This window comes from Mustelus asterias, chromosome 14 (genome assembly GCF_964213995.1).
Source record: "Mustelus asterias chromosome 14, sMusAst1.hap1.1, whole genome shotgun sequence".
NCBI lineage: Eukaryota > Metazoa > Chordata > Chondrichthyes > Carcharhiniformes > Triakidae > Mustelus > Mustelus asterias.
The window spans coordinates 39,710,575-39,729,346 of record NC_135814.1 but is presented as its reverse complement, the minus strand read 5'-3'; the positions used below and the strand labels follow the sequence as shown (position 1 = coordinate 39,729,346).

At 44.2% G+C, this 18,772-nt stretch overlaps 1 protein-coding gene across 3 annotated transcripts in view; it reads left to right on the top strand.

The window, feature by feature from the left end:
• The window catches only part of cers6 (ceramide synthase 6), a 291,866-nt gene that overhangs the window by 66,333 nt on the left and 206,761 nt on the right, over window positions 1-18,772 (top strand). For all 3 annotated transcript variants that reach the window (XM_078228207.1, XM_078228208.1, XM_078228206.1), the window contains exon 2: window positions 16,624-16,729. In XM_078228207.1, the coding sequence (XP_078084333.1) occupies window positions 16,624-16,729 (106 nt within the window). The remainder of the gene's footprint in view (window positions 1-16,623; window positions 16,730-18,772) is intronic.

Sequence of the window (18,772 nt, the reverse complement as noted above, 5' to 3'; positions counted from 1 at the left end):
ACAAAACAACCAACCAACAACCAACCCTCATTGCCTTGGAATCTGTTCCTAACCCGTCAGCAACTTGCCAGTGTCACTGAGGCAAGTGCACAGCGCAAAGATCTTCTTCAGTGAAACTGACGAGCTGGAAAGTCTTTGATCTGTTACATCAAAGAGCTCCAGCCATGGCCATTAAGAGACTGTTGTTCTTCGCACTTCTGTCAACAAGTGCTTTCACTGCTTGACAGGCGATTGCTAACTTGTTGGAAGTCACTTTATCTTTCTTGTATTTTCACTCAGTTTCAGCTACACTTCCCTACTGCCCCTATGGCATGGGTGCAGCTTCTGAAGCTCCACCTCCCACCTCTGATGAGGGACAAGAGCAGAAGATACATCACAACCAACAATACCAGCAGTAGCTGGAGCAACACCACATGCCCCTCCACAGGGCAGAAGAGGTGGAGACGTTGATGCAGTTGGAAGGAAAGGAGACCCCAATACTGGGTCTACATATGATGCTAGATCCACAAAACATGGGCAGAGGTTCAGGCATCTCAGCATGTTGCTAAACCAGTACCTCAGAAAGGCCAGGATACCATGGCCAGTTACTGCTGACATCTGCAGCTTCCTGGAACAAGACCTCCTTCCCAGTAGAATAGGTGGGCATGCATTGCCAGTGGCTGACAAAGTATTTGTCACTGTGGTGGCACTACCTTTCCCCACCACCTGGATCTCTGCCTCCCTCCTCTGTCTTCAGAAGCAGAGAAAGCGGAGCGGTGTGAGTGCTTGTAATGCATTGTGTGGAGAGAAGGGATGAACACCATTTGTGGAGAGTGAGTCTGAGGCAAAGGTGTGAGAAGGCAATAGGACGAAGGGGAGGGTGAGCGTTGGCTGTTCAGATGGCGATGTGAGGCGTTTAGAGGGAGAGGAATGAGGGAAGCTGCAAGGTGTGTTCTGAGGAGTACTGTGCAGGCGAATGCTGGGAAAGTCAGAGTGTGGGGGTTGGTACCTGACAGTGTTACTCCAATCACCTTTCCTGCCCTCCAGGATCTTCTTGGTGCACTATCTCCAGGTTGAAGGGACCACATTCCAGGTGTGGGCCTCTTCGGCCATTTCCATCCATATCTACTTGGTTGTAGTCTTGTCCACTTTCTCCCATCCTTGGGAGAGCTCACCCCACTGTAGCCCCTCACATCCAACAACAGGACCTCCTGGTAAGATTGAGAGATCCGGGGAGCAGCCTTCCCAGGTCTGCTTTCCATTCCTGTGGTTGCAGCAGCCTCATCCAACAGCTGGCGAGCTATTCTAATCCCTACCATGGTCCCTTTAATTACAAATCCTTCCTTTGAAAGAATAGACTTGTCATCCTGCCTGCTATCCCAATTTGATCAATTTTCCACAACCTGGAAGTGAAATACTAATACTGTGACTGCGTTAAAGAACTAGGGTCTGACTGGAATGGATGTGCCATACCAGCAGGGACAAGTTCCAAAAGGTTACCTCCAATGTTTCCACTTGTGGGGAAGGGCAGAACTAGGGGCCATCAATATAAGTCACCAAAAAATCGAATAAAAGGCATTTTTATCCAGAAAGTGATGAAGTTGAGGTGAATAGTACAGTCGCATTTAAGCACAAGATGAATACACATATGAGAAAGGAAAAGAGCCTTATGCCGTTAAAAGTTAGATCAGAAACAATAGGAGAGAACTCAAGTGTAGCATAAACATGTTGTACGGATTAAATGGGCTGACTGGCCTGTTTCTGAGCTGCATAATTCTGTATAATTATATGAATAATCAGTATGTATTTAACTAAATTTACCCTTTTAGCACAAAGTTTACTGGGGTAGATTAAAATAAACCTGAACAATTAATAGCTGAAAAAATGTGACTGTCTTGACTTTACACCTGGCATTCATACCTCTACAGGTATCCGGGTTTTAGAATTGTTTAGATATAGTATGTGGCAAAGCAGTCCAAACGATTTGCAACTTAAAACCTGGCTGCAGTGTAAATGAACTTTCGATTTGTTACGTGCCCCTTTCACGCAATTGGTAAAATCTAATTTTAATCCCTGCATGTTGGCAACAGGATTTTATTTGCTCAGCTAATACAACATATTGCTCAAGAAAGAAAGCAACATCAATACTGTGGCATCAGTACAATACAACTGCTAAACTGAAACATAAAAGATCAGCATGAGTCACCCATATCCAGATGAGAAGGATGGGTCTCTGCCAAAATCTCGGTTTCATTTTGGAGAACCTCAACCACAAATTAAATAAGCTCAAATCACCAATCCAAAATCTACAGTTGAATCACCAACCCTTCCAAATGTTGGAGCTTGTGAATTGCATCCCTTGAATCAGTTCTGAATCAGAATGAACAAGGCTGTAATGTGATGCAGCTCCAGTGAGTCAACGGCTTAATCTTAAAGGAGCAATTAAACAATGAAGACCAAGAAATGTCCCATATTTGATCCCTGACATCTGCTGGATTCACTGGTTTCAGCTGGAGAGGCTATAAGGAGATTTTATTAACCAATCTGATCCTCAAAGAGGGAGAGGAAAAATGGTCTAGATTCTTGTTCCTGATTGCTACTGATGATATATGCTAAAATTACGAGTGAGGTTGTCATTGTTCTCCCCATGCCTCTAGTGTTAAAATGGCCTCAGTATTCGGCTCACATAGAATTTAGGCGTTAAAATTGGCTTAGTTTCGGCACTCTCAGAGTCAGAAGGTCGAGGCATCAAATCTCACTTCACGATTTAGAGTCATAGAGGTTCACAGCATGGAAACAGGCTCTTCGGCCCAACTTGTCCATGCCGCCCCTTTTTTTAACCCCTAGGTTAGTCCCAATTGCTCGCGTTTGGCCCATATCCCTCCATACCCATCTTACCCATGTAATTGTCTAAATCCTTTTTAAAAGACAAAATTGTACCCTCTTCTACTACTACCTCTGGCAGCTTGTTCCAAACATTCACCACCCTCGGTGTGAAAAAATTGCCCCTCTGGACCCTTTTGTATCTCTCCCCTCTCACCATAAACCTATGCCTTCTAGTTTTAGACTCCCCTACCTTTGGGAAAAGATATTGACTATTTAGCTGATCTATTCCCCTCATTATTTTATAAACCTCTATAAGATCACCCCTAAGCCTCGTACGCTCCAGAGAAAAAGTCCCAGTCTATCCAACCTTTCCTTATAACTCAAACCATCAGGTCCCAGTAGCATCCTAGTAAATTTTTTCTGCATTCTTTCTAGTTTAATAATATCCTTCCTATAATATGGTGACTAGAACTGTATGCAGTATTCTAAGTGTGGCCTTACCAATGTCTTGTATAACTTCAACAAGACGTCCCAATTCCTGTATTCAACGTTCTGACTCAAGAAACCAAGCATGCCGAATGCCTTCTTCACCACTCTGTCCACCTGCGACTCCACTTTCAAGGAGCTATGAACCTGCACCCTGAGATTTCTTTGTTCTATAGCTCTCTCCAACGCCCTATCATTAACTGAGTAAGTCCTGTCCTGGTTCAATCTACCAAAATGCATCACCTCGCATTACCTAAATTAAACTCCATCAGCCATTCGTCAGCCCACTGGCCCAATTAATCAAGATCCCATTGCAATTCCAGATAACCTTCACTGTAGGGATTTCTTCTATGCCACCAATTTTGGTGTCATCTTCAAACTTACTAACCATGCCTCCTAAATTCTCATCCAAACCATTAATATAAATGACAAACAATAGTGGACCCCACACTGATCCCTGAGGCACACCGCTGGTCACAGGCCTCCAGTTGGAATAACAACTCTCTGCAACCACCCTCTGTCTTCTGTCATCAAGCCAATTTTGTATCATTTGGCTACCTCACCCTGGATCCTGTGAGATTTAACCTCATGCTACAACCTACCATGTGGTACCTTGTCAAAGGCCTTGCTAAAGTCCATGTAGACAACATCAACTGCACAAGACCTGAGCAAATAGTCTTGGCTGTCACTCCGGTTCGGCACTGAGCCAGTGTTATGTATCTGAGGTACTGTCTTTTGGATGCTAAACTGAACTAGATTCCTATTTGCCTCAGCTGCATGTAAAACAGCCTAAGGCACGAACTGAGGAAGAGCAGGAGAGTTCTTCCAGTGCAGGACTAACATTTATTTTCCAACCATCAACATTAAAACAATTTATATTGCTGTTTTTTGGAGCGACTTGGAGTGCATAGATTAGCTGCTTTATTTACTTTTGTTACACAAGAGCCATATTTTAAAACCAATTTATTGGCAGTGAAACATTTTTGGATGTCCTGATGCAGTGAAAGGCACTATATAAATTCAAGTTCTTCCATTATTTCTTTACAACTGATTAAGGCCTTCAAAAGTGCTGGAGCATGTCTGGAAACTTTCGAATTGTACTGCTGCAAGGAGTTAATGGCTGGTATTCTCTGGCTGTTCATGCTCTGCTGCCACTGCCAGCGAGAATGGAGAATTTGGCGCTCAGCCAAATCTCCATTCACTGCAATGGGTCTGGAGAATCCCAGCTGTGGGCGAAGTCAGAGAATCCGGCCCAATGTCTGCATGAGAGAGTGTGGCGGGGGTGGGGGGGGGAGGGGGGGGGGGGAGGGGGGGGGTGGGGGGAAGGAATCTTGTTGAAAACTGGAAAAAAACATCTTGGTCAGATGGTTCCTTATTGTTTACTTTAGCAGTTGCCTTTCTTCTCTCTCATAGATTATTGTAGAATCCCTACAGTGCAGAAAGAGGCCATTTGGCCCATCGAGTCTGCACCGACAACAACCCCACCCAGGCCCTATCCCCGTAACCCCACATATTTGCTCCGCTAATCCCTCTAATCTACGCATCCCGGGACATCTCTTCTATCTAACATAAAAGTGATAAAAATTTGTACAACCCATTCATAACAGAAGTGTCTCTAATAGCTTTATTCTACAACAATAATTTGATTCCAGTCATTTAAAAAAAACTTTAGACTGTTGTATTCATAGAATTAAAGAAATTGTCAAATAAAAGGTCAGAATGGTCTCATCATTTAATTTTTAAAAATCGTTGAAATGCATTTCTGCTGTCACTTAGCAACGCGCAAGATTCATGTTGGCCACTTTGCTTTCGGTGTTAACTGCTTAGGTTTCCTCCCAGAACTATGTGGGATAGGTTATGAGAAATAAAACCATTCCCCAGGGATGTGGGGGGTTTGTGTGGAGAGAAAAATAGAAACCTTTTGCAGTTGGAATCACAAATAGAAGAATGTCTCAGTGCGTTGCAGCAAGAATCAGGCGAACTGCTGAGGTAGTGCTACTGTCATTGGACTAAGTAATCCAGAAAACCCAGGGCAATAATCTGGGGACCCGGGTTCAAATCCCAGCAACACAGCAGATGTTGAAATTTGAATTCAATAAAAATCTGGGAATTAAAAGTCTACTGATGACCATGAAACCATTGTCGATTGTCATAAAACCCATCTGATTCACTGATATCCCTTTAGGGAAGGAAATCTGCCATCCTTATCTGGTCTGACCTACATGTGACTTCAGATCCACAGCACAGTGGTTGACTCTTAAATGCCCTCTGACATGGCCTAACAAAGCACTCAGTTCAGGGGCAGTTAAGCACTCAGTTCAGGGGCAGTTAGCGATGGGTAATAAATGCTGGCCCAGCCGGAAACGCCCACATCCCAGGAACGTATAAAAAATAAAGAATCACTCCCTGAGATTCTCAGTTATATTCCTGATTTTTTTACTGGCTGAAAGAATGACTAGAAAGGAATAACATTCAGATGAGATTGATTGAGGGCAAGAAGATCCATAAGATGATAGTTTTATTTGGTATGGAAGGAGGTTAATACTTGATTCCAACACTTTAACATAGTTTAATGGGAAATCATTATAAATAGTGAAAATGTACTGTTTAGTACTGTCCACCCTTGTAAAGTGTGGCTGGCTCCTTTCACCAGGTGATGCCATTCAGATTTTTTGCATCGCAGCATTCCCACATGTGGGATAGCTCATGCTGGATACCCTGATTACCTCCATCTACTGCCTCTACATTGCTCTCGCAAGGACTGCTCTGTACTCCTAGTTACCGGACAGTTGAAACTGCTGCAGCCCTTTAATTCCTGCAGCACATTAGCTCCCACTCCTCTAGGCCAAATGGACAGTTCTGTTCTATGGGAGGCTGGCCCCATTCAGTTTAAAAAATCTAGGTTATTTTTAGGTGATAAAATCTTGAGCACTAAACAAAAATATAATGTGGGTTTCAAAAAAAAGTGTCTCCAGCTTGGAAATGCTGAGTCAGTCAAACTGTAACAATTTTTATAAGAATACAGGACAGTTTATAAAACTTTGCTTTCGTAAGCAATATTGATTCAACCGCATTGATTTTAGTATGGCAACAGAGATACTGGGCAGGAATTTTACAAGAGGAATTCTAAGTGTCCAGCTAGCGTGAAAATAGGAGAGTTGCAGATCTGTTCTTTGGGTGAGTTTTTACTCCCAATCTTATGCACATAGTGCGTGGAAAAATGGGCTAGACTGTTTCTAGCTAATAGAAGCAGAGGGTGGGGCTAAACTCACCAGCCAGCTTCTTCACCCAGCAGGTGGAGCTATTGCGCATGTGCAGACCTCTGTTGCTGGACATGTACAATTCCAACAGCAAAGGCCTGAAAGAGAGAGAGAGAGAGAGCTGTCAGGCCTCTGCTATTGCAGCCAGCCTCAACCCAGCACCCAACCCCACCCCCCCCCACCTCTGCCCAACCTCCCACCCCCCACACCCCCGGCCCGGCAATTGCAGGGACCCGCGGCTGATCATGAATCCCACACCGTCCAAAAATATTGCCCATCCTTCAGCGTTGCTGTCCAGACCAATTGCACACCCCCCCTGCCTGATCTGTTGCAGAGTGTGCAGTGGGCCCCCCTCCGTCCCCATACCAATCGTATGCAGAGCAGCAACAGAGCCCCCCCCCCCCCTCTCTGATTGGGCCATCCTGGCCTATCCTCACTCCTTCCAGGCCCTGCTCCCATAGGCCCTACTTCTCCAGGCCCTGCCCCCACCATAGGCTCTGCCCCTTCAAGACCCACCCCCACATGGGCCCCACCCCCTTCAGTCCTCATCTCCAGGAAGCACTGCCAAGACGCCTGGCTTACAGTGCCAAGGTAGCAAGCTGGCACTGCCCAAGTGGCACACCTCCCTTTCCCCCCGCCTCCCCCGGAGGCCTCAATGGCTTCCGGTTCTGTCGGCGAGACCAACAGGACTGTTCCCTGTTCATGGGGAGCAGGTGTTTTCCTCACCAGAGAGAATCTCTCCCGGCAAGGCCATAAAGGCAAGCGATCCCAGACGATTGAGCGCCAGGCTCACTAAACAGATGTAAATCACGTTTAATATAAATTTAAATAATTTAGTCAGCCTTTTGCCGGAAATGGGTGAGAGGCTGACCTTGCCGGATATCTGGTTCTGGTAAGATTGCGGGAGCCGAGAAATCGGGCATGATCCTGATTTCTCGGCTACCGTGCAATTTCACCGGTGAACCGGTAAAATCACGGCCACTGAGTCATTGGGCAGGATTTTACTGACCACTTGGTGACCAGCTTGGAGAGGGGGTGAGTAGCCATACAGAACGGATCTCCAACATCTGCCCACTGCTCGGCAAACTTCCCAGGGCAGGCAGGCATCGGGATTGGGAATGCTCAGGAAGGGTGTGGGTAGACCATTGGGGTTGTCAAGCAGCCAATTGAGGGTGAGTTTGCTGTGTCTTTTGGTTCCTGAAGCATTAGTGGCTCATTTGCTCAAAAGAGACAAGAGCTGCGTGGCTGGTGAATGTTGGTTGGATGTGGCATCGATGAAGTACAACGGCATTGTCAACCAAGCAGACTGAGGCTCAGATAAGATCAAATCTGGGCGGCACGGTAGCACAGTGGTTAGCACTGCTGCTTCACAGCTCCAGGGTCCCGGGTTCGATTCCCAGCTCGGGTCACTGTCTGTGTGGAGTTTGCACATTCTCCTCGTGTCTGCGTGGGTTTCCTCCGGGTGCTCTGGTTTCCTCCCACAGTCCAAAGATGTGTGGGTTAGGTTGATTGGCCAGGTTAAAAATTGCCCCTTAGAGTCCTGGGATGCATAGGTTAGAGGGATTAGCAGGTAAATATGTGGGGGTAGGGCCTGGGTGGGATTGTGGTTGGTGCAGACTCGATGGGCCGAATGGCCTCCTTCTGCACTGTAGGGTTTCTATGATTTCTATGAGATAGGAGACTATACATTTAGAGGGAATGCAGAATGAGACCATAGCAAAAGGCAGTTTATAGGTGCACTGAGTGCAGGCAGCACTGGGAGGCTACATCAGTCTCATTTTACACCACTGATAATGACGAATTTCACCAACATTTATTTTTTAAGAGAAGAATGGGAATAGACCATGAGTAAGCAAAGGAAGCTGAGCTTAAAAAGATCAGGAGGCTCTACGTTATATCCCAATAATCACTGCCACAATTTACGAATTTGTATTTATTTTTAATTGGGTTTCTTGCATACAGCGAGTGGTCAAAACACAAACTCAATTTAAGGGCAAAAATGCAGAATATGGGAGTACCCGTGTGTAAAAATAACTTACAGAAGTATTGGATGATGTAAGCACACTGTCTTTTCAACTGGAAACTTCAGTTCATTCCAGCCCTGAAAAATGGGATGAAGGTTTTCTTTATCTGCCAGTTGTAAGGATCCTCCATAACATAAATGGGTGAATGCCAATGGGCGCAGACACAAAACTGCCTTTATTTTAGCATTGATAGAACACTTTTCAAGGTTTACAGGCTGATAGTGAAATTTAAAATGTCTTATTAATACACCAAGAGTGTGTTTTTCTGAGGTTGTGATCAATGCATGTTTTTGCAGGAAGGTGTTGTGAAGGATTGATGCTGACACTGAGGACTTGATTTTTAGTCCCCACTCGGGGTGGACCATTTTTGCAGAGATGGGACAGGTGGATCTGAGGATCAGGTCCAAGTAATGAAGGGATTTGCCAATTGACCTCCATGTTCCCATAGGCAGCAGGAGTCAGCTTAACTGCCTGGAGGTTGCTCCGAGTAACAGACAGGGGTGCCAAAGACAGGCCTGGACACACACGCTCTCTCACTCCTTCCCTGCCTGCCTGGGTGGAACAGCAGCTGAAGGCTGCCCTGTAGATGGTCCCATCCTAGCCGCTCAGTGGAATTAAAGAATGGGCCAACAGACAGATCTGCTTTATGGATTTAGCAATCATTATTTACAAAAACATCACAGCTACAATTCCTTCACACATACACAACTGCTAATCACGTGCTGCTTTACATCCTGGTTACTTGCGCATTTTTATTTTCCTTTAAAGTGAAACCACAATGGTGACCTGGCTGAAAAAGCCATGTCTTGGTTTAAAAAGATTTGACGAGAGGACACCTCGATTTTGAAGTATGCTCTCCCTCACCTTCCTTTGCATCCTGCTGCTCCTTTGATGCAAAAGGGCCTCTGAATTGTCCCTCCAGCTGAGAGAAAGCCCCCCCCCCCCCCTCCGCCCACCACCACCACCACCATCCTTAGTTGGACAGCGAGGCCACCCATGGGAAAAATCATAATGCATGACTGTTCCCCACACAGTACAGTCTTCTGATCCATATTCTGGCAACAGTCTAAAGATGTGTAGGTTCGGTGGATTGGCCGTGCTAAATTGTCCTTTTGTGTCGGGGGACCAGCTAGGGTAAATGCATGGGGTTGTGGTCGGTCCCGGTGGGCCGAATGGCCTCCTTCTGCACTGTAGGATTCTATGATTCTAAAGAAGAAAAAAATAGGTATTCTCTCAATTACTATGTATAGATCAATCAGACGTTATTGTACACCTCACGCACTTCAGTTATGTTCTAATATTCTACAGTTCTACATATTGAAAAACCTACCACTGATTCCTGTATCTTCACATGTGATCTATTTTTTTTCTAACCTTTAGCGGGCTGATTTATATGCTGAACAATCTTAATGTACACACAGACACACACAATCATGCATATATAAATAATACTGGGATATTGTTGCCCAGTTATAAGTTCAGAACTACATAAGGTATCGCAACACACTGATCTTTAATCTCAATGCAAGGGATTTATCTCCTATATTTATTTCATTTCCTCGGGTGATTAAATACACAGGGGTCATGCAAAGTTTATTACGATTATGTAGATTAGACACTATTTGCGGAAACTAGGATGTGAGGTTTTTTAAAAATGCAGAGACAATTTTGAAGTGAAAATCAGTCTAATATCTAGTTTTTACCTGTAATAAATCACGACTCATTTAAGCTAAACTCCTCATCATAATATTTAAGCTTCCCTTATCATGCAACAGCATATTTTCTGTATTTGTTTTGTTGAAAAGTACAAAAGGGATTTGACTTTCCCATCCTTTATTAGTTATTCCACCCACAGAACTTCTTGCTGCTTTAAGTCACAATTTATTCTCTATATACTCTCCCTGTGCAGTTCCAGGTGCTGACAAATTCAGTGCAAGTTTCCTCTCACTTTTGTCTCATTTTAAAAAAAATTTCTAGTTTTAGCCGAAAAGGTCTAAAATTAAGCAAGTACTTGGTGCTATGGAATTATCGATAAAGCAGTTTCTTCAGTGATGTTTCTGTAGAAAGGAAATGCATGTTTAAAAGTTTCACGCTAATTACAAGGTTGTTCCTTGTGGTTGAATGTTTATATATATTTCAATATTTGATGCATTTTGCTGCCCCTGACTTTTTAACCTGGTTTCTTGAAGTTAAATTTGTAGTTTCAGCTTTGTCTGACTCACTTATTACATTGTGGAGTTTCTGAATTGCCCTATGTGAAAATGTTCTGTCTAGTACCACTCCTAACTATCGTAGGATTGGCAATTGGAAAAACTCATCTGGTTCACTAATGTCCTTTAGGGAAGGAAATCTGCCATCCTTAACTGGTCTGGCCTACCTGTGACTCCAGAGCCACAGCAATATGATTGACACTCAACTGCCCTCACGCAACTAGGAATGGGCAATAAAATACTGGCCAGCCAGCAAAGGCCATATCCCACGAATGAATAAAAAAAATATTAATTTAACGAAAAGTAGTTTTCCGAAATTATATTGCAAAAGCAAATAAAATGTTCAGCATGAAAAAAATTAACCTCTATTGAACTGAACAAAACAAATGTGAGCTAAGTCTGACAATTTTAAATTAGTTTGTAGATAGAAGTTATAATAATAGGGATTTTTAAACTATAGTGGGCCTGAGGGTGTGTGGGGCCTTGGTGGGGGTGGAGGCGGGAACGGGAGCGGGAGCAGAGGTTTAGGCCTCAGGTGTGGGGGTCAGGCTGTTGTAGAGGGGGTAGGAGCGGGGAGTCAGGCCTCAGAAGAATGGGTCGGGTCAGGTTTCAGGGGAGTGGTCAGGTTAGACCTTGGGGTGGGGATCGGGCCTCGGGGGGTGGGGAGGTGTTGGCTCAGGTCAGGTTAGCCTCAGGACGGCAGGGGGTTGGGTCAGGTGTGACCCAAAGGAGGGGTTGGGAGTCATGTAACGCCTTCGGGGGGGGGTAAACATAAGAACATAAGAACTAGGAGCAGGAGTAGGCCATCTGGTCCCTCGAGTCCGCTCCGCCATTCAATAAGATCATGGCTGATCTTTTTGTGGACTCAACTCCACTTACCCGCCCACTCACCATAATCCTTAAATCTTTCACTGTTCAAAAATTTATCTGAAGATCAGGCTCAGTGGAGGATGGTGAAAGTCGGAGGTTGGATCTTGCTGAGGGGAGACAGAATTCCATGGGGAGATAGTTTCATGGGAGGGGGGATCCCATGGGGGTGGGAGTTTTGAAGGAAGCATAGTTCTGTGGAGGGGGAGGTGGGGGGATGGGTGGAGGGGAAGGAATCCTGTGAGGGGAATCCTGTGGGGGTAGGGAGTCTTTATAGGGGAATTGTTAGTGGGTGGGGGAGTCCTATGCAGATTGGTGTGGGTGTGTACAATAGTTGCCCAGAAGTTGGAAACGGTTTTAATGCTTCTAAACTTTTCTGGGTAACTATTGGTGTAACACAGTCAGAGCCATGCAAAGTTTGTAATTTCAATCACATTTTCAGACGGGGTTGACAGTGCAAGATAATTGCCCAAGGGAAATTAGGCAATTGCCGTGCAAATGTTACCTGGGAATTTCCAGGGAGGCTTTTTTGTGGTTCCCCCCCCTTTTCCCCCTGTTCCAATACTCTGAAGCTTGGAGGATACAGCTCAATGTGATTGAAAGTTACTCCAACTATATCTTAAATGAAAAGAGGGAACTGCAAGTTTACCTATAAGCAGATATATCTATAATTTAATGCTCAGTTTTTGCTTGTCCAATTGTTTTGATCGGTCAGTTTAAGGGGTGCATATGTTAATGGATTTATTTGGTGAGCAGTGTCTGCTGCATATCCAGGGATGTGGGAGAACTGGAGCCTGTGCCGTATGAGCGACTGGTAATGGCTGGTGGTGGCGGCAGGGTGGTGGGTGAATGGTGGAGAACAAAAATAGCTGATCGTATGGGGAGCCCAACACAAAGGTACCCTGGCTGGAGAGATTGTAATGGGTGAAATGGGATTGATGAGAGGGATGGAGATGGCAAGAGTGTGTAAGAGATGGCATGGAAGGGATGATAGGAATATAATGAGAATGGGCATGAGAGGGATGGGATGGATGGAATTGTATGGAATGTGGTGAGATGAGGGAAAAGGGATGGCATGGGAGAGGAGTTATGAGAGAGCTGGATGAGATGACTTGGAATGATGATGGTGGGGAGGCAATTACTTAATACAACTTAACATTTGTAAGTGATTCTTTGTGCTAAAATGATTCATTAGATTTGAATGAAACAGTTTTGTAAAAGCAGAGAAATGAATTAAAGGAATACAGCAATGTTGATTCTATAGATGAAGAAGATAACAGTCTGTACCCTCCAATGCTTCTACACAGCCTAACACCAATTGGCACGCCACCGCACAAACCTTGACTCAAGGTAGGAGCACTTATAATGTTGCAATGGAACTTGAATCCTGAACAAGTATTTGCAACAAGATTGCTCATTCGGGAACTGTTTTCGTTGATAGATACTGAAATTATAGCAGGAAATTATTGAAGGAAATAGTGTTTATTCCTTGAGTAGTAGAGTCCAACAGATTTAAAACAACCTTTCCAACATAGGAGAAAATAGTTTCCAATTCTCCTTTCATGACTATAAACAAATCACAAGACAAGACTCTTGGCAAATTTTTGTCTTTTTATTGCTAGGCCTTTGCTTATGGACACCTTTATGTAGTTTTCTCAGAATGAGAAGTTTTTGATTCTATTAGTCTTTAGAGAAAGATTAGAAACCCTGTACTGTTGCAAAAATTGTATTAAATTGAATACACATGGTTTTCAGGTCTGTGTTGGTGTTGTAATCATTTTAAAACACGCTTAAGAAGCGTTTCTTTATTATAAATCGTTCTGAAGTCTTAGGAAGATGTTGTATCAGAAATGCATTATCAATAAAAGCTTGTGGCAGCCCCTGAGAAACTATCTACAATATTGACTCCAAATAGGTTCACACAAAGCAACAACCAATGTGGTGAATGTGTGTTTATTAAATACCAGAACAAATTTAATGCAAAGAATTACTGTATTTACATTCGTCATTATAGGTCATATGCAGATATATCTGAACTCTGTTGCTAGTTAAATACATTGAAGGCTGGGATAGACATATTTTTGGGATATCAGGAAATTAAGGGATATGGGGAACAGACGAAAAAATGGAGTTGAAGCCCAAGATAGCCATGGTCATATTGAATGACAGAGCAGGCTTGATAAGTCTTGTGGTCTTCTCCTGCTCTTATTTCATAGAAGCATAGAATACCTATAGTGCAGAAGGAGGCCATTCGGCCCATTGAGACTGCACTGACTCTCTGACAGAGTGTCTTACCCAGGCCTTCTACCCGATCTATCCCGATAAACCCACACATTTACCCTGGCTGAACCATCTAGCCTACACATCTTTGGACACTGAGGGGCAATTTAGCATGGTCAGTCCATCTAACCTGTACATCTTTGGATGTGGGAGGAAACCAGAGCACCCGGAGGAAATCCACGCAGACAGGGAGGGAACGTGCAAACTCCACACAGTCACCCGAAGCTGGAATAGAACCTGGGTCCCCAGTGCTGTGAGGCAGTAGTGCTAACCATTATGCCACTATGACGCCCAACTGTGTTCTTGTATACACTGAATCTATAACTCAGAAAAAAAGCCATTTGGCCCAACCAGTCTATGCTGGAATTTGTGTTTCACCAGGGCTTCATTTTTTAAATTCGTTCACAGGCTGTTGGTGTCACTGGCATGGTTGGCATCACGCAAACCTGCCTCCCATCCATTGACTCTGTCTATACTTCCTGCTGCCTCGGAAAAGCAGCTAACATAATTAAGGACCCCATGCACCCTGGACATACTCTCTTCCACCTTCTTCCGTCGGGAAAAAGATACAAAAGTCCAACTCAAAAAACAGCTTCTTCCCTGCTGCCATCAGACTTTTGAATAGGCTTACCTCGTACTAGGTTGATCTTTCTCTGCACCCTTGCTATGACTGTAACACTGCATTCTGCACTCACCCAATCAATGTATCCTCTATTCTTTTCTCTCTCAACTCAACTTCAGTTCAAATGTTTAAAGAAGATAGTAAGTTTCATTTATATTGCTCTTTGAAGGCTAGTTGTCTGTCACAGATAAGTATGCACAATGGTGTTGCTATCACTATATCTATGTGCGTGAATACACATTGATGAAGGAATGACACTGGCATTGTATTAGTATTTAATGACCAAACATATAAACTCAAACCAAACCAACTGATTAGGATTTGACGATTGCTAGGATTCATTTTAATTTTTATAACAAGCTCCTCTGTGAATGGGAACACTGCTATTTTAATCATTTTCTTAGTTTATCATTGTTGCATCCATTTTATAGGTCAATAACAGAAACAACCAATTTAGTAGTGCAGATTCTGCATGGCAATTTGAGACATATCTAAATTGACAAGTGACTTTATTTTCTCTGGCCATGGTTACTGCTTTGACGTGAGGTGCTTGCACACATTTCAGACCTAGAGTCCTATTCTAGTCTGAGCTTACAATGGACCTCAGTGACACAAAGGAAATTTATACGGGGTATAACAGCTGTCCAATCTGCTACCACCTATTTTATGCACCAACCAGATTTGAATTTTCTGTATATCAAGATAATGCCATCCAAGCACACTTAAAGCGAATTATTGGTCTGTGGCATTCTTTAAATACCTTACATGAATTAGTTTTTTCTTGGAAGTTCATGGTTTGATATGAACCGATATGGAATTTGGTATGAAAATTTATATTTTCCAATGATTTTCCACATGGTAACTAACAAGATTTGATCTAGTAGTCCATGATACCTAAGCATGAGAAATATTCTAGTAAATTTATTTTATTGCCAGTTATCTGTAAAATAGTAGTTTGGCATGGTGCCGTACAGAGAATGGTTTCATGGTAGTAGAGACTTGAATATTGGTGAAAATAGAGAGCTTTTCATCTTGCACTAACTGGGACAAATACAAGAATGCCAACCTTCAAACAGTAACAACAGTTTATACTACAGGAGGACAGGGCACTGACTTGTTGGCAAATCAACTCTGATTCGCTGTTGGTAGACATAGTCCAGAAACAAAACATGTACTGCTAAATGTGATTCAACAATTGGGCAGCACTTGCTGAACAATTCTGAGTGCACAAATAACTACACGAACAACTAATTTCAGATAATCAGTTGAACTCAGTAACGTGACTCATTTACTCTTGACACGCAGGGAACCGTTCTCTGAAAACATAAGAAATATGTTCAAGCCTTGTGCCTTTTTGAAATTATCTGGGTGCTTGGGAGCATGTAGTTCCCTGTTCCTTTCTCCATGGCAACCTTTTGGCCAATCAGAGTCAACATGCCAACCAACCAGCTCCCTTTCCTCCCGTAGTATAAATTCTTGTGATTGCTTGAAATTTGGCATTCTCGTGTTTTGTCTTGATGAACACAAGATGAAAAGCCTTGGCAACATGTCATTTTTCAGCAAAACAAAAGGAAAATATTCGAGAATTCCAACAAAATGCACTGAAGGACAAATGTAAGGTTGTATTGATTTGTTCTTTGTAATTCATTATCATAATGCAGGCTTAATTTGTAAATTAGCTTGTATTCCAATTTAAATGTGTCCCTTTTTATTTTTCCATGGGATGTGGGCATCTCTGGCTAGACCAGCACTTATTGCCTGCCCCTAATTACACTTGAGGTCATGGTGAGCCAATCTCTTGAACCACTGTAGTTTTCCTGAAGGACATTAGTGAATTGGGTTTTTGTAACAAATAATTTAGTTCCATGATGACCATTCCTGAAACAAAATTTAATTTAACTTTTTTCATGAATTGAATTAATATTTCACTAGCTGGTCTCATGAGACTTGAACCCCTGTCCTCAGAATATTAGCCTGGGCTTCTGAATTACTTAACCCTGTGACATTACCCCGATGCCACCAGCTTCTTTGCTTTAGTGAATCATTTCATAATATCTGTATTTTCACAGGTTCATTGCCAAACCATGTGCTTTAGGCCTCAAAATTCAAGCAAATGGACCACAAAAAGCTCAGCCAAATGCTATCCTGGAAAAAGTCTTCACTGCAATCACTAAGGCAAGTAGATACTATTCAGTAGAAGTGACAGTGTGCAAAAAGGATACTTGAGCAAATTTTCGAACTTCATTTTTGTAAATATTACTCTTATCTTTCTTTGAGTTCCACTGTGGGTTTCTTCCTCCAGTTGGTGATATCTTGGATTGTGTGGTCTTCTCCACAACTGCAGTCAAGGTTGATTTGTGTAAGTCAAGAAAAGGTAAAAGGCAAGATAGACCTGATACTCCCCATCTCTTTGTTGTGCTTTATCTCATAGAAATTAGTGTTATTTTAATGGTGTTTGTACGGAAGAGTTTTCTTTTGATGTACAAGAAATTCCAGAGCATTTATTATCAATACCAGTTGCAATTTCAGCCAGTCTTGAACAAGCTAATTAATAATACTTAAATCGTTATATCAGAAACTAGCCAGTAGAATTCTTCACTTCTTTTTGTGGCATAGTGAATTTCACAGATATGCAGCAACTTATTATGTATGCAATACAATTTACTTCTACTGTTAAAAGATGTTCCCATTTGTTTTAATGCAGTTACGTGAATCCAAAGATTTGCTGGGCAATTTTTGGAAGCTCAGATGCATTAGGGAGTGCTAAAAGTAATGCACAATTGAATAGCCGGCCAGAAAGCTCCAGCAAGAATTTTGCCTATGTAATAAACAGTCATATCCGACTATGGAGTGCTTTTTTTTTTCAAGCAATGGAGAGAGAGAGGGAGTGCAGAAGGTATAAACTAAGATTTGTTGGTCAAGATTTGTGGACCATATTAGAGCATTGTGAAGTGCACTCTTATGGAGCTGAGGAAAAGGAAGCCAGCAGTATCCAAATGGTCAAGCAAGTGTGGAAGACGATTGCACAGGATGTCGGTAGGAGCCATCTAGCAGGTGAGACTGGAAGGATATTTGAAAAACAATCTATTTCTTACAAAGTATTTGGCCAGCAGTCAAATGTTCCTGCGCACTTTGGGTCTGATTTTATCATTTTCATTCTAAGTGCTGAATCTGGGTGTAATGCAGATCTGACTGAGAAATCAGCTTTCAGGCGCCCCCATACGCACTCAGACTGAAAAAGAAATCGTGGGTCCCATTCACGCTGTGGGCAAGGCTTAGCGCGTCTGGAATGATCGGAGCTCTGACCTGCGCATGCATAGTTAGAAAAAAATTTGAAAAATCGCGCCTCTGTCAGATCGCTCCCAGGCCGCAGAAAGCGGAGAAAGTGGCCCGGGAATGAAAAGCGTGAGCAAAGGCCCCCACAGATATCACTGCCCCCCTTATCCACCTACCCCCCGCTACCCAGACTGATCGTGACCTCCTGCCCCCTTCCCCCCACCCGATCGCCCGCAGAGTGGCAGCGGACCCCCTCGACCAGAGATCCATCTGCCCCCCCCACCAGTGAGCAATCGGGCCCCCCTCCCCCCACCAGGGATACATCTTACCCGCCTCCCTCCTCCCCCCCCCCTCTCCGAGAATGATCTGGCCTCACTCCCCCCCGCCCCCCACCGCCAAGAGAATGGTTTGGCCTCACTCACCAACCCCCCCCACTCCCCCCCCCCCCCCACCCCCGTCCCCCCAGACAACGATCTGGCCTCATTCATCCGCCCCCCCCAGAGAATGGTCCGGCCTCACTCACCGCCCGCCCCCACCCCCCCCACCAGACAATGATTTGGCCCCCCCCCCCACCACGCAGAGGAACATCTGACCCGCCTCTTTCTCCCCCACCACCAGACAATGATCAGCCCTCCCCCCCCCGCCACCAGACAACGATCGGCCCTCCCCCCCGCCACCAGACAACGATCGGCCCTCCCCCCCGCCACCAGACAACGATCGGCCCTCCCCCCCATCAGAGATACATCTGACCCGCCTCATCCTCCCTCCTCACCAGACAGCGATCAGCCCTCCCCCCCCCCCCCCACAACCATACAATGATCAGCCCTCTCGCTCCCCCCAAAACCAGATAACGATCACCCCTCCCCTCCGCCACCAGACAACGGTCGGCCCTCCCCCCCGAGACAATGATCGGCCCTCCCCCCCCCCCGCTGCCCCCTCCCC